The sequence below is a fragment of the Carassius carassius genome, chromosome 20 (genome assembly GCF_963082965.1).
Source record: "Carassius carassius chromosome 20, fCarCar2.1, whole genome shotgun sequence".
In the NCBI taxonomy this organism is placed as follows: domain Eukaryota; kingdom Metazoa; phylum Chordata; class Actinopteri; order Cypriniformes; family Cyprinidae; genus Carassius; species Carassius carassius.
This window is the reverse complement of record NC_081774.1, coordinates 7,066,632-7,081,004: the sequence shown is the minus strand read 5'-3', so window position 1 is coordinate 7,081,004 and position 14,373 is coordinate 7,066,632. Positions and strand designations below refer to the sequence as shown.

Below are 14,373 nucleotides of genomic sequence, written 5' to 3'. Positions count from 1 at the left end.
CGTTTCAGATTTTCAAGGATGTCAGTTTCTATTAATCGCATTTCAGGGTTGACTGTGAGCGGAGATTACAAGAGAAAATTGAAAGCAGAAAATACAAAGGTTTTTTTTTTTGATCACCGTAGACCAGGTGTTGTATGATCTTGATGAGCTCTAGTCTCAAATATGCAACACATACTGTACTCAAATGCGAAGGGTGCCGGAGCTCTTTGAGATGCGCAGATGTTTTCAGACAAGCACACAGTGGGGTGTTAGCCTGTGAGCTCAGGTGTCCAGACACCGCTGCTGCTGCTGCTGTCAGCCGCTCGTCTGCTTCCTCTCACGCTGTGGTCATGATGGGATTCATTCATTCCAGTCTCAACACAAACATTATGCAGAAAATGCAAGCAGCACCCAGATGGCTCTGTTTTGTGTTCAAGGAATTGTTGTGATCTGAATCCAGCTGTTCTGCGTTTTTATTTGTGTTAAATGGGTTACAGATGCAAATATGTGTTTGCTGTCTGCACACTGACTCTGCAGCCTAGTGACTTTGCAGTCTACTTGGTCATATTACCATTCATGTTTTTTCCCGATTTCACATCTTCAGAAATTAAGCTATTTCAGCTTCAAAAATACCATTATTTGTTTTATTCAATAATAGATTTTTTGCAAAAACATAAATAATAAATAAAAGGATTTAGGTGGAATTTGTACTTGGGTATTACTTTTATTATATTACTGCATAATAATTACACATTATAAAACACATAGTTCTGGATCTTGGTTCTGATTGGTTTACCAATGTTCGAAGCTGTTGTAAACCTATATATGTATAGATTCTCTATTCGACCACTCCGGATACGTTGATGTGTCCGCCATTTTGGAACGGTCAACTTGATGTCATTCACCATAATAATCAATGAATATTCAAATATATACAAGTGTATAACTTGCTGTTGTAGACACACACAGTCAACTCACTTAAAGGTTCGCAGCATCGCAAACTGTTCCAAAAATGGCATGTGGCTTACGTATCGCGGCCCATAGAAACAGTTGCTAATGAGGGGTGTGTGTATATATATATATATATATATATATACACACACACACACACAATTACTACAATTGATTCTGAGGAACTACATTATTTGGGGAAAGAATAATGTTTTTATTAATATTATTACACTTTATTTGCTCTGTTTTATTTTGTGAAACCTTACTACACATTTGGAATAACAGTTTTATAAAAGCAATAAGCCCCATAAAGCCATAGTTTACAGTGAATTTATAACAGCTAAGGGGATTTTTAACAACACCCTTTAGCTGTTATAAATTCACTGTAAACCACAGCTTCTTGGGGCTCATTACTTTTTAACATTTTAAGCTGTTTATAACCAAACATTCGATACTGAATTTAGCAGTGTTCCAAATTAAATGGACTACATGGACCGATGATATTAGATTAAAAACGCTCTCATAATTTGTGTTGAGTTGTGTTGGTGAAAATTATTCATGTCAATGTGAATGGATTAAGCAAACATTCATTTTTACAAATGAAAATTAATTACATGCATGATCAAATGTAAAAAGAATTGTCAACTTATTTTCATTAAATTGGACAAGCTGCAATATATATATAACGTAAGTAGACAGTGCACAATGAATGCAATATTGATTATTCTCATGCGGCTGCAATTAGTTTAGCAGTATTAAATATTAAAGTACAACTACATGTTTTAAATTTATAGATCTCTTTATCTAAAGAACCTGCAGGTGAATTTTTGGCTAAACTTGTGACTGCACTCATAATTCAGTACTCATTTTCTTTCATGCTTAAAGGGGTCAAATGATGTTGCCTAAAAAAACATTATTTTGTGTATTTGGTGTAATGAAATGTGTTTATGTGGTTTACGGTTCAAAAAACACAATATTTTCCACACAATCTACATTGTTTCTCCTCTATGCCCTGCTTTCTGAATCTCGTCGATTTTTACAAGGCTCGTCGCTCTGAAAAGCGAGGTGTGCTCTTATTGGCCAGCTATCCAGTGCGTTTTGATTGGCTGAATGTTTCAAGTGTCTGAAGGAAATGTTACACCTCTCAACATACTGTATACTGTTATGGCGTCTCTCGGTCAGACCACCGGCATGACAGGACAAAAACAATAAAACCCATTACAAACAAGGCAGTTGTTGCATCCAGTGGGAACATAATTACTGATTATAATGACTTATACTGTCTTTTTATGCCTATCTTTACTTCTAAATTAACAATGTAGAAATTAGAGCATGTGTTAATCCTTAGTATTACAAAAATAATAGCATTTCTGTGACCTTCAGGGCCTATGGTTTCTGCCATGCGGAAAATGCAGGCAGAATCGCAGAATCCATTTATAAAAATGGAATTCATTGTATAACGCAGTTTTTGATGAATAAAATGTAATTTAACCATTAAAAATTTAATCCAGAAAAATTTTAATGGAAAACCAAAATGGAATTTGTTAAATACATGCTAAATACAAGTTCTGTACTGTAGGTCTCTCTGTCAGTGAGTTTAATGGCGGCTGAAGGTGAAACTTTAGATTCAGATTTGAAGACGAGTGGCTTTGATTTTGGCCCGTTTGTAAATGAGCAGTTCTTGGCTTGACTGCTCTTGACCTGGTCTCCATCTGCAGCTTATTAGTATCACAATTCAGACACATGCAGCTGTATGCAGTGTGTGCGTGTGCGTGTGTGTGTGTGTGCGGAGACTCACAGGGCTCATTGAGACTGTTTTGGCTCATCTCAGTCATTGGCCAATTAGCGCTGAGTGAGACGTCTGTAAAAAGAGAATATCAAAGCACCAAAGGGCTCTCAAGTAGCTACGTCTCTTTCTCTATCACACCGCCTCACCTTCTCTGTCACATCTCTACGTCTCTCATGTCCCGCTCTTTTTCCCGCTCTCTCCTGATTAAACCGTGCGCTTTGTGCTCTGTATTTCTTAAACTTGTGTGAGGTTTTAAGGGAACGTTGAGCTCCAGGGCAGATATCTGTACCTCTGATAACACACAAAGCTGGTGTTCAGGGAGACAGACAGAGAGAGCTTTTTTTTTTTGGGTTGGAGGGGATTTCAGGCGTCCTAAAAATAGCTCGCATCGGATGGGGGGTGAGATCAGATTGACGTTACCATGGTGACAGCAGGAAGGGAGACGATGGTGGCATAGAGGTTTTAGAGTTAGATCAGACTGCGGAAAAGAGGAGAGATAAAGGTGTGGTAACAGAATTTGTGATGTGGCGAAGGAATGCTCAAGTTTTCCGCATCACAGCTGCTGTTGAGTGGAAGCACCATATCTGACATAACAGACAGCGCTGCCAGAATTGACTCCAAAGACCTGTATAAAAAATCACAGACTGTGAATGTGGTCGTCTGGCTGTGCATGAGGCTTTAAAGACTCAAACTAGCTTTCCGATGGAATTTGAGTTCCGAACCTGTATAACCTTTTTCTTCTGCAAAACATAAAAAGACATTTTAAAGAAGGCTGGTGTCAAACTGTATTAGTATTCATTGGTTTTCAATGTATAGATGAAAAAAAAATTTAGGCATTTCTCAAAATATCTTTTTTGGGGTGGACAGGATAAATATAGTCATACAGTTTGAAACAAAATGCTGGTAAATAATGACCAAAATTAAATTTTTGTGTGAACGATCTCTTTAATAATGAGCTGTTTTGTGTGTGTGTGTGTGTGTGTATGTGTGTTTGTTTTCATAACTAATTTTTAAGTATTAAACTCATACAATCGATATTCAGAACCACTAACCGATGTAATTTTTTCCAAATCGTTTATTACACTTTTTTTTTAAATCCTGTTAGACTTAAACTAGCCTATTACTAGCCTAATCTGCCCTCCTGAGCAGAGTAAAAAAAAATATGCAGACATTTTCATTTCAAGAAATGTGTGCTTTGGTTTAAATAGTTCGAAATATTCAATGATTAAGTTAGTTTCCTTAGATTCGAAAAAAAATATCCCACATTTAATAGCTGAGCATATTTACAGTACAAACCTTGTCGGTAAACTATGAGGGCAAATAAATATATAAGATTTAGATTTTAGGTCATATCGTCCAACCCTAACAGAACATCACATAGGAATTAACTGGACATTTTTGTAAAGATGATTTTATGTGCTCATGAAATGGTTCAAGTTGGTTTAAATAGTTTTTTTTTTAATGGGCTGTAATGAATTCTTACATTTTATAGGACTTTTTCTTTACTTCATAGAAACTGTTGAATTACCCGTTAGTATGATGAAAAACTGTGACTTCATTAGTCTTTGAAACTAAATTGAGGGGTGATGGTTCAATCGAAAAAAAAATTTCCTTTGCTTTAAATATATTTTTTTATATTTTAATGGATCTTTGTAAATTTAATTTAAAAAACTTCTCTGCTTCATCGTTAATAAATGACACCAGTTTTTAGATGATTTTCTTAAAGTGCATAAAAACATCCAAACACAGATCCTACACAGATTTTCATTTAAAAGGGCTAAAAGCTTCATTGTGAAAAATTATATAGGGCAAAGGTTACTTGCTAACATCAAATTGGTCAGTAACTTTTTTTTGTTGTTTAGCAAAGGGTAAATTCTGCAGATTTAAAGATAGCAGTTTTCACATTTAATAACGTGTTTCATATCTGCAATGAAATCTGACATTAACTGACCCATACATGTTTTTTTTTCATGCTCAAATAGCATTAAAAGCATATATTCCACAGGGTTCGTACAAGGTGCTTAAAGTGCTTGATTACTTGAAGTACTTGAATCTGACTTTTTGAAAATCAAGTCCTGGAAAACCCTTGAAAACAGACATATTTTTGAGAAGGTACTTGAATTTATAAAGGGCAGTATATATGAAATCAATGTTATCTTTTTTTTTCTCGATAAAAAAAATGCAAAGTTACGCAAAATTAACGATGCACCATACATCGCGATATTACTCCTTATACATTTCAAAATACAAATGCATTGTTTAGATTTGGGTTTTTTTTTTTTTTTTAAGACAAATCTTTTGTCATTTAAAAAAAAAAGTATCTGCATATCTCGTGAGTGAAGAGTATTGTCACTAGGGCTGCAACAAACAATTATTTTTATAATCGATTAATCTAACGATTATTAGAATGATTAATTGTCTAATCATTGATTATTTCGCTGATTAATCAGTAGACATTTACTGATTATTCAGCTTTTGCAATTAGTTACAATATTGAGTTATACATATTCTAACAAATAAAGGTAATCAATTCAGCTTTTGAAAGTCATATTTTGTAATTACAGTTTTACAATTAATTTATACAAACATATTTGGCACACAAAATGAGATGGCAGAGAAACGCTCTTATTCACCCTTTAATAATTTAATTACTAAAATATATTCATATATTCAAGTGATAAGAAATTTTATTTTTTGGATAAATTTATATTTATAACATAATTTCTCTTAAAATACCTTATAGGGTCATGATAATCAAAACAGTCCCGAGCTAGATAAAGCTTTGATCTCTGCAAACCAAACTTTAACTGTAATTAAATGTTTTTTTTCCCCCACTAATAAAAAGATGTTATCATTTGCTAGCTCCACACTGAAGAGCTGCTTTATAACAGAAAATCAAGTTGTTATTCTGAACTGAACTGAAAGCGACACTGAATCTGGTTTTTCATGTTTAATAATACTATAAAGCTGCTTGATTTAAGGCTATTGCATAAAGTACTAAATAAATAAACATGACTGGACTTTACTGGAGTACTGAACTACAGAGCTCGTGCAAACATCCACATATCTGTAATCATATATTTTTTAAACAGCTGCTTTTTTCCCATCAGTTTTTGTTGTGTTTATTTTGTTATTGAGAGGAAAGCGCATGGTATACATTTACATATTCATCCAAACGCCGCTCAGCAGCCTCAGGTTTGGCTGCCTTTGCTCTGAAGTGCTGCCGCTGCGTCGTCTTCTCTTGAATTGCATCAGGAGAGCTGAATCTTGCGCTACAGTGCCAAACTGGTCCAACCACGCTATTGCAGGCTCTTACATTCGGTCATATAACATAAAATGACTACTTGACAACAAAAATCTTTGTCTACAATTTTTTTATTGTTGACGTTGTCAAGATGTCGACTAATCGTTTCAGCCCTAATTATCACACATCCTAGTGTTGATAAGGGGTGATATAGGTCATCATTTCCCAAGTGTTTGATACAGCTTTCATTCTTCAGGTCAATCATCTATTCATAGAAAAAAAGCGATAACTTTGACATAATATCCTTTCAAATGTTAGAGATGCCAACATCATTGCATGCTTTTGTGCTGCACTTTATTTGTACCATTTTGTTTCATTAGTTTATTAGAATTTGAAAGATAACAATATTGTTTGTTTAAACGAGAAAAAAATGTCCTGGAATTTCATTTAGCAGTTTCTCTACAAACCCTGATTCCAGGTTGTAGTCTCAAGCGCACATCCCTAGATGCTGATTGCCATTTGTTGATTGGATCTTTTCCTTAGAAGGCTGGACATATTCCATCATATTACACATTGCACTCTCTCCCATTCATAATAATAGAAGTGAACTATCCTGGTGGATATGGATAATCATATAATCAGAAACATGTCTTATAAGAGGTCATTATACACAGCCTTATTTTCCTGCAGGCATTTAGACAACCATCGTCTGTGGGACCCAAATGATTTTGCTGTTTCCTGTTTCAGGATAATCATGTACTCAATACAGGTAAAGCGACTAGATTCTCTCTTCATCTCTTTTTGGTAATCCTGTGTGACCATTACAGCATTTAATGATAATGAAGAGTAAATTTACTTCTACAGCATGTGTAATGAACTTAGTGTGCGTGTATGTGTGTGTTTCAGGCCCAGCATTCTCACCATGTGATCCAGCAAGTGTTGTCTCACCTCGACACTCACAGTAAGAACACCCCACGTGTGCGGGCAGGTATCGTTCAGGTGCTGCTGGAGACGGTTGCCATAGCAGCCAAGGGCTCCATCGGTAAGCCGAAAACAACAAACTACATTTCCTCTTTTCATTCATCATCTCTTCTGATGTTCATTCCTCATTGTCTTTTATTCCTTCCTGAAATCTAATTTCTCTCACAGGTCATATTGCTCATAATCAAAACAATGCTTACACGTTTCTCAGTCCGATCTCTTCTCCACCCAATCTGTGGTTGGGTATGTTAACTAACACGAATGTCACCCAGTCAAAACCTTCAAGTGGTCAATAAATTGGCATGTGTATGATGAACTAGTGAACTCTTTAGAGTCCCATTATGTGTAATGATTAATTGACAATGTCTATTTGACAAATGACTGAAGGTTTTGTGGGTTTGTTGTGTAGAGAAACTACAGCGCCCCCTAGCAGTGCTCTTTAGTTCCTGCGTCTAGTTTGATATTTCTTTTAATGTGGTTTTTAAAAGAATAGTTTCATAGTTCAGTGTTTCATACATGGCAGAAGACATTTTGGTAACCAAACAGTTACTTTTAGCTGTTGACTTCCATAGTATTTTTTTTCTCCATACTATGGAAGTCAATGGCTACCAGTAACTGTTTGGTTACCAAAATATATGTTTCCTCTATTGAGCAGAATAAAAAAAAAAATACAGGTTTGGAACAACACAAGGGTGAGAAAATGACAGAATTTTCATTTTTTGGGTGAACTATCCCTTTAATATCATATAGTGCTTATTCAATAGGTCCCGACAGAATCTGTGGTGTTTTAAGCATTTTCTGTGCTGATTTTGAAGGAAAATCTGCACAATTCTGCATAATTACTTTTGTGCTGTGTGTCTGTTTATTCTCAGGTCCCACAGTCCTGGAGGTGTTTAACACCCTGCTAAAGCATCTGCGTATGAGTGTGGATTTTGAGTTGGGCGACGGTTCCCGCAGGAACTCTGCGAGCAGCCTTTCCTCCACCCGCACTAAAGAGAGCGAGGAGCGGATTGTCCAGAACGCCATCATCCAAACCATCGGTGACAGCTTGACGTGCTCACTAAAATCTGACCTTTTGTGAAGTCCAAATACCGAACTAATTCAATAAAACGAATTTGTGTGTGTGTCTAGGTTTCTTTGGAGGAAATCTTCCCGATTATCAGAGAGCTGAAGTGATGATGTTCATTATGGGAAAAGTTCCTGTTTACGGCACGCCGTGTCACACGCTGGATACCGTCAAGATTGGGTAGGACAGTGTGTGTGTTTCTGCATTTGTCATGGTGGTTGTAGTGTTTAGAGAAAGTTTCTTGAATCCTTGATTATGGCACTGATTGCACACGTTACACTGACACAGGCGTATTTGCAACATGCAAATGACTTGTAATCAGGGATGTCAAAAGTGCATCTTAAGTGAGTGTAAACAGACAAATCAGACAACTCAATATTGCGGTTCTAGATAAAAAATAAAAAATTCAAGCACGGTTTATTTCATTTGTGTCTTTGTTGTTTTTATTTGCTATGTATTGTACAGCATTATTATTTACTTATCTTTTATAACTGGGGGAAAAACATAAATTAAATGTTCATATAATTAAGAAATGTTAATTTTTATCTACTTTAATAATTTCTAATAATAAACGTGATTTGTCAAATAATAATAATAAAGATTTGTCAGATTTCATTGTCATTGCTGTCGCTACCAACTGCTGAAATACCTACTACTATACATTTACTGTTTTGTGTGTATAGTATGCAGATAGGAATCCAGCAACTGTTTGCAAAAAAATAAAATCAAGTTAAATCATCTCCTTTTTCTTTCTCAGGCATCAGGGCACTAAGAGAATCCAGGCAATGCTGTTAAGTTCTCTCATTATGGTAAACCTAATTTCTTTCTTTTCCATTGTGTGTGTGTGTAAGTTAGTGATGATGAAGAGAATCTAAAGGTGCGATCACATTTGTCGTTGCTCCCTGAATGTTTGCCAGTAAAAATCATTTCAGGTTACTGGTTCCAATAGGAATCTATGCAGTCTGTAATTTCACACGATGGCGAAAGATTTCCTCGTGACAATTTTGCATCAGGTTCAGTCTGTCAAACAGATTTGTCACATTGACTAACAGCAAACTGCTCGGTTAGAAATAGTGAATTCTGTTTGAGCTTCATGCATCTACAATATTGACAGCTGACAATTGACTCACTTTGCCAGAAAAAAATTGCATGAATGTTGCTAACATGACTGCACCTCAAAGGGATAGATCACCCAAAAATTAAAATTCTGTCATTGATTACTCACCCTCATGTCTTTCCAGACCCATTAGACTTTTGTTCATCTTGGGAACACAAATTATGATATTTTTGATGAAATCCAAGAGCTCTCTGACCCACCATAGACAGCAATGCAACTACCGCATTCAAGGCACAGAAAGGTAGTTAGGGAATTGTTAACATATATACCATGTGACATCAACCGTAATTATATGAAGCTAGAAGAATACTTTGCTGCAAGGATGTGCTGTAGATTGTTTACAAGCAGAGGAAGACGCACACGTCTGGTATTATCATGAATAGCTGCGGAGACACACAGAAGAGAAGAAACGGTTGAAAGTTAATTAGAAGTCATTATTTTTGTTTTGTTCTCGCACAAAGTATTCTCGTAGCTTCATAACATTACAGTTAAACCACTGATGTCACATGGACTATTTTAATGATCTCCTTACTACTTTTCTGGGCCTTGAATGTTTTAGTTGTGTTGGTATATATGCAGGGTCAGAAAGCTTTTGAATTTCATAAAAAAATATCTTAAATTGTGTTGCGAAGATAGGCTCATGGGTTTAGAATGACATGAAGGAGGGTGAGTAATTAATGACAGGATTTTCAGTTTTGTGTGAACTATAATTCCAGTATCAAGCATCGCTAGTCATCATGACTATTGAACATATATTAGACTTGCCTTCGGTCTCTGAGCTTGTTAGTAAAAATCTTCCACATCCTCCTGAGGGAGTTTCTGAAGGTTCCTAGACAGCAGACTGCACGGATCATAACATCAGATCACAGCTGCCTGTGGTGTTTAGTGTCCTTTTTCTTTTTTCTAATGTCCAATTTTGTCTTTAGTCTGGTTTATGGCTGGTTTTAGACAGGGCAACATTTCAGGCGCCGTTGCCCAGCAACAGGCAGGAAATGGGCCGCAGGTTGAAATTGTTATTTTGGATGTCAACAACTTTTACTCTCCATCTCCCACTGCTGGCCATTTCCACAAGTGCAAATGAGTTGCTAGAGTTACTAGTGTGAATATGTACTGTAATAATGATGCTGTTCATATCTGATGGATTCGTTCTGTGTGTGTGTGTAGGTTACGTCAGGGTTTAAGTGTAAAACAATGTGTGCTGGCCTGCCTGTGGCGTTTCTGGAGCCGTTATGCTCCATCTCTTTGATGGAAGACAGTGAACTTCGGCAGCTCGTTTTGGAGATTCTGCACAACATCATCGATCGCCATGACAACAGAGCCAAACTCAGAGGGATCCGGTATAGATGCACACATAACACCTTAAAGTGAATGTGCGAAAACTAGGCTGCCAAAGTTAATGTGTCAACACCTTTAATTCATTTAATTATTGAAGTCAGTTTTTTTTTTATGCTGTAAATGCATTTATTCAATTTGACATGTAACCGTTTCATTATGTTCAGCGTGATTTGTAAAACCTGATTAATGCTGAGTGGAGCTGCAGCACAAGTATCATGATTCCTGCAAGCCTTTGAGTTTTTATTAGTTTTTATGGGTTATTCATTTATAAAACAATCTTCATTTTTTGCTTTTTTTTTTTTTTTTGTAAATTATTTTTGTAACATGAAAATATTATTTACTCAGCCTGATGTTGTTTTAAAAGTCAGTATGTGATCTTTCTTTTATAGACCACAGTCTTTTTTTATTTAAGAAAGTAAATGTGGATGAGGTCAAACTTTAAAAAGTACACAAACGTTTCACTTAATTGACATTTTATTATTGATATACTTTTATATAATTTTTTTATATTTTGCATTAGATATTTTTATATATTATATATTTGTATTTTATATATATATATAAAAATATTTTTTAAAGTTAATATTTTTTTTAAAGTTATTTTGTTGTGCATTCTTTTTCAATAATTCATTATATTTGTATTTCCGTTGTATTAATTGCAGTGCTTTTACTTTAACATTTCATTTCATTTACTTGCCAGGTTTTTATATTTAAGATATATTTTTTTAAGCTTTATTCCAATTAACGAAAACAACTTTTAAGGTTTAATAGTTTATTTAGCAGTAATAACACAACACTGGTGCCAGCAGTTTTAGGTGAGAGTGTCTTCTGATCCATCAGAATGAATGCATACTGAACCATTTCACAATCCTGTGCACATTTGTGTTTGTGCACAGGATTATTCCTAATGTAGCTGCTCTGAAGATCAAGAGAGAAAAAATCTCCAAACAGGATGTGGTCTTCATGAAAAAGGTACAAGACTTCACAAACACACAGACGTCACAGCTGCACACATGTGGAACTTCAGCCCTTAACCTGTTGTTCTCTCTCCCTCTCCCTCTCCCCCTCTCCCCAGCATGGGCAGCAGCTATACAGACACATCTATCTGGGCTGTAAGGAGGAAGATAACGTGCAGAAGAACTTTGAGCTGCTCTTCACAGCTCTGGCATTGATCACTATTGAACTGGCCAATGAGGAGGTGATGATTGATCTCATGCGCCTGTCCATCGCCCTGCAGGTATGCTCACCTACAGTACATTGACAGTCATTCATTTAGCAGATGCTTGAATTCGAAGAGACTTAGCATTTCTCAAAGTTTTCTTATTTACTATGCTAATCTCTGTCTTGATTGGCTGAAGGATATGGTCCTGGCTAATGAGGAGAACATGCCAATGTTTATTCGCTGTGGAATCATGGCGTTGGTCGCCGCATACCTCAACTTCCTGAGTCAGATGATTGCAAATCCCCCTTTCTGCCAACACGTCAGCAAGGTAAATGTGCGCACATGCTTGCGGCACACACACATCCCTTTACATACAATATACTCTAACTCCTTTCCTTCCTGTCAGGTGATTGAGATGAGAAATCTAGATGCTCCATATCTTCTGCCTGAACACGTCTTCAGAGAGAAGTGTGTGTGAGTATTTCTGAGAATGTGTTTTTACTAAAGGACTGTGTCAATAATCAGCTGATATTAAACATTTTTTTTATGTATTGATATCATTAATTATGCAGGTGAATTTCCTCAAATTTTTTATTACCTTGGCCTTCATCTACAAATCACTTAACATTAATCTTTAAAAACCGTTATAAAGCTATTAAATGTAATCTTTAGCTGAACTCAAAATAAATATAATTTTTTTTTTATGCTGTACATCATAATGTTGTGTTTTCTGAATTTATTTGCAGCCTTTAAAATTATTGTTTTAGATTAAATTTTTCATGTATTTAGTCAGAATAGTATTGAGCTTTAATATCAGCCATAGCTTAAATCTGTTGGTTTTATTAATGCATAATAAAAATGGCATAACTCATTCCAGGTCTCCTTCTTTGTGTGTATCTGTGTGCTTGTGTGTGGATCAGGCTCCCAGACTCTTTAGACCGGGACGATGTTGGTTTGTATTTTCAGACGGCTGATCTGGCAGAAGCTCTGTCTTTACCTGGATATAACGTAGAGAGACTGTCCATACCGTACATACCCCAGGTTACAGGTAAACACTATTCTGTACTGTACAATATGTTATCTGAATTAATTCAGTTTCCAAGATTAAATCTAAAGCAGTAACATTACATTAACTCTGTATTGGCATTTTCTTTTTACTTTTTTTTATAAAAAATATATAAATATTTTCTGCCTATGAAATTACTTTTTGATTAAGCAATAATATAGATGAATAATATAAAATGTTCCTGTCCACTCAAAAATCACAGTGGGTAAAATAAATTCTTGTCCTGTTTTTTTTCTGATTGAATATTTCATTTCAGATGAAAATGTCAGATTATGAAAATAAAATGGTTGTGAATGCCATTTCATGCTGTCTTTAAACAGTTAACCGTACATACAGCTGAAGAACACCTACACATCTTTTGCCTCTTTTGGCTTTTTTATTGAAAAAAAAAAAAAAAAAAAAAATATATATATATATATATATATATATATAGTCTTCAAATATATTATTGGGTAACACTTTACAATAATTAAGTAACACTTTAATTATACAATTTATTACATTAATGGAACCTTGCTTTTGGACCAGGCTCGGTTGCAAAATCACATCACTCTGTTCTTCTGAAATGATCTTTATCTATATGGTGTAGTGGTTAGCTATATCTGTGTTGTACATGGCTGATTGTCGATTGTCGAGCATGATTGACATGATTCCAAACCTAAACACCTCTGATTGGCCATTGCATTGTAGAAATCAACAAACATGTCTGTGATTGTCTACATTGCTCACTTCTGTGAAAGTGCATTGTAAAATCAAAGCCGGCCTGCTGCTGCGTCTATGTCTACTACCTGAAAGTCGCATCTAGCCTGCAGATTTTGGCAAGTAGCAGTTAACAGATTTCACAGAAAATCTTGTATGATCGTGTATGATGGGTACAGACTTCAGACTTTTGATTCCATTCAGTTAGAGGATATGATACGTTTGATATTTTGAGCTGACTTTAGAATACACATAGTTTTCATTTGTCAGGCATATCCTACAAATGAAGCACATTTTTCACCGTGAGATGTATGATGCCTAGTGTTTCAAAACCTGAAAGTCATTTTGAAAGTCATGTGGTGTATTCCAGCCAAGAACCTGGTGCTACAATTAATCACCAAGTCCCTCTAAATCTCTAAAATAATACTAATTCTAACTTCCTGAAGATCTTTCCTTGTCACATGTGAATTCACCCGCTTCATTCTCTGTTGCCTTCTCTCTGTCTGTGTGTGTGTTTGCGCTGTAGTCCTGTACACAGTAGGAAAGATTCTGCACAGATGCAAACAGACATCCAGAGGTACCATCATTGAGTTAGTGAGGACACCTGTCCATGTGTGGATAGAAAGTTGAGTTAATAGCAAGAATATGTAGTTTGTTTCTTCCTAGCCCAACAGTGTTTTTTTTCCATAGATGCGTATGTAGGCTTCCTCAACTCCATAGAAACTGTGACAGATTTCCTGTAGCTCCTGAATGTGTTGTTGAATGAATTTCAGCATTATGGTGAAACATATACCAAGTATATTGTGTAATGAGATAAATGAGTCCTGTTTAACTTGATTGGTGTTTTGTATGCTGCTTTCTTCTGGACGGTGTAACTGGTAGGTTAAAGAGAGAACACGCATCGGTTCGAGCTTACTGTTCAGGGAGAGTGCTGATGAAGTATCATTTGACTATTTTTTTGGACCTGATTTTCTACCAATCACA

At 35.7% G+C, this 14,373-nt stretch overlaps 1 protein-coding gene across 3 annotated transcripts in view; it reads left to right on the top strand.

Moving 5' to 3' along the window:
- The window catches only part of LOC132096172 (protein EFR3 homolog A-like), a 39,982-nt gene that overhangs the window by 21,831 nt on the left and 3,778 nt on the right, over positions 1-14,373 (top strand). For 2 of the 3 annotated variants that reach the window (XM_059501405.1, XM_059501404.1), the window contains exons 9-19: positions 6,654-6,732; positions 6,870-7,005; positions 7,817-7,984; positions 8,076-8,190; positions 8,768-8,819; positions 10,292-10,464; positions 11,359-11,434; positions 11,538-11,699; positions 11,821-11,952; positions 12,031-12,098; positions 12,545-12,672. In XM_059501405.1, the coding sequence (XP_059357388.1) occupies positions 6,654-6,732; positions 6,870-7,005; positions 7,817-7,984; positions 8,076-8,190; positions 8,768-8,819; positions 10,292-10,464; positions 11,359-11,434; positions 11,538-11,699; positions 11,821-11,952; positions 12,031-12,098; positions 12,545-12,672 (1,289 nt within the window). Of the gene's footprint in view, positions 1-6,653; positions 6,733-6,869; positions 7,006-7,816; positions 7,985-8,075; positions 8,191-8,767; positions 8,820-10,291; positions 10,465-11,358; positions 11,435-11,537; positions 11,700-11,820; positions 11,953-12,030; positions 12,099-12,544; positions 12,673-13,915; positions 13,967-14,373 lie in introns of all 3 variants that reach the window. The other variant, XM_059501403.1, reaches the window with a different exon arrangement.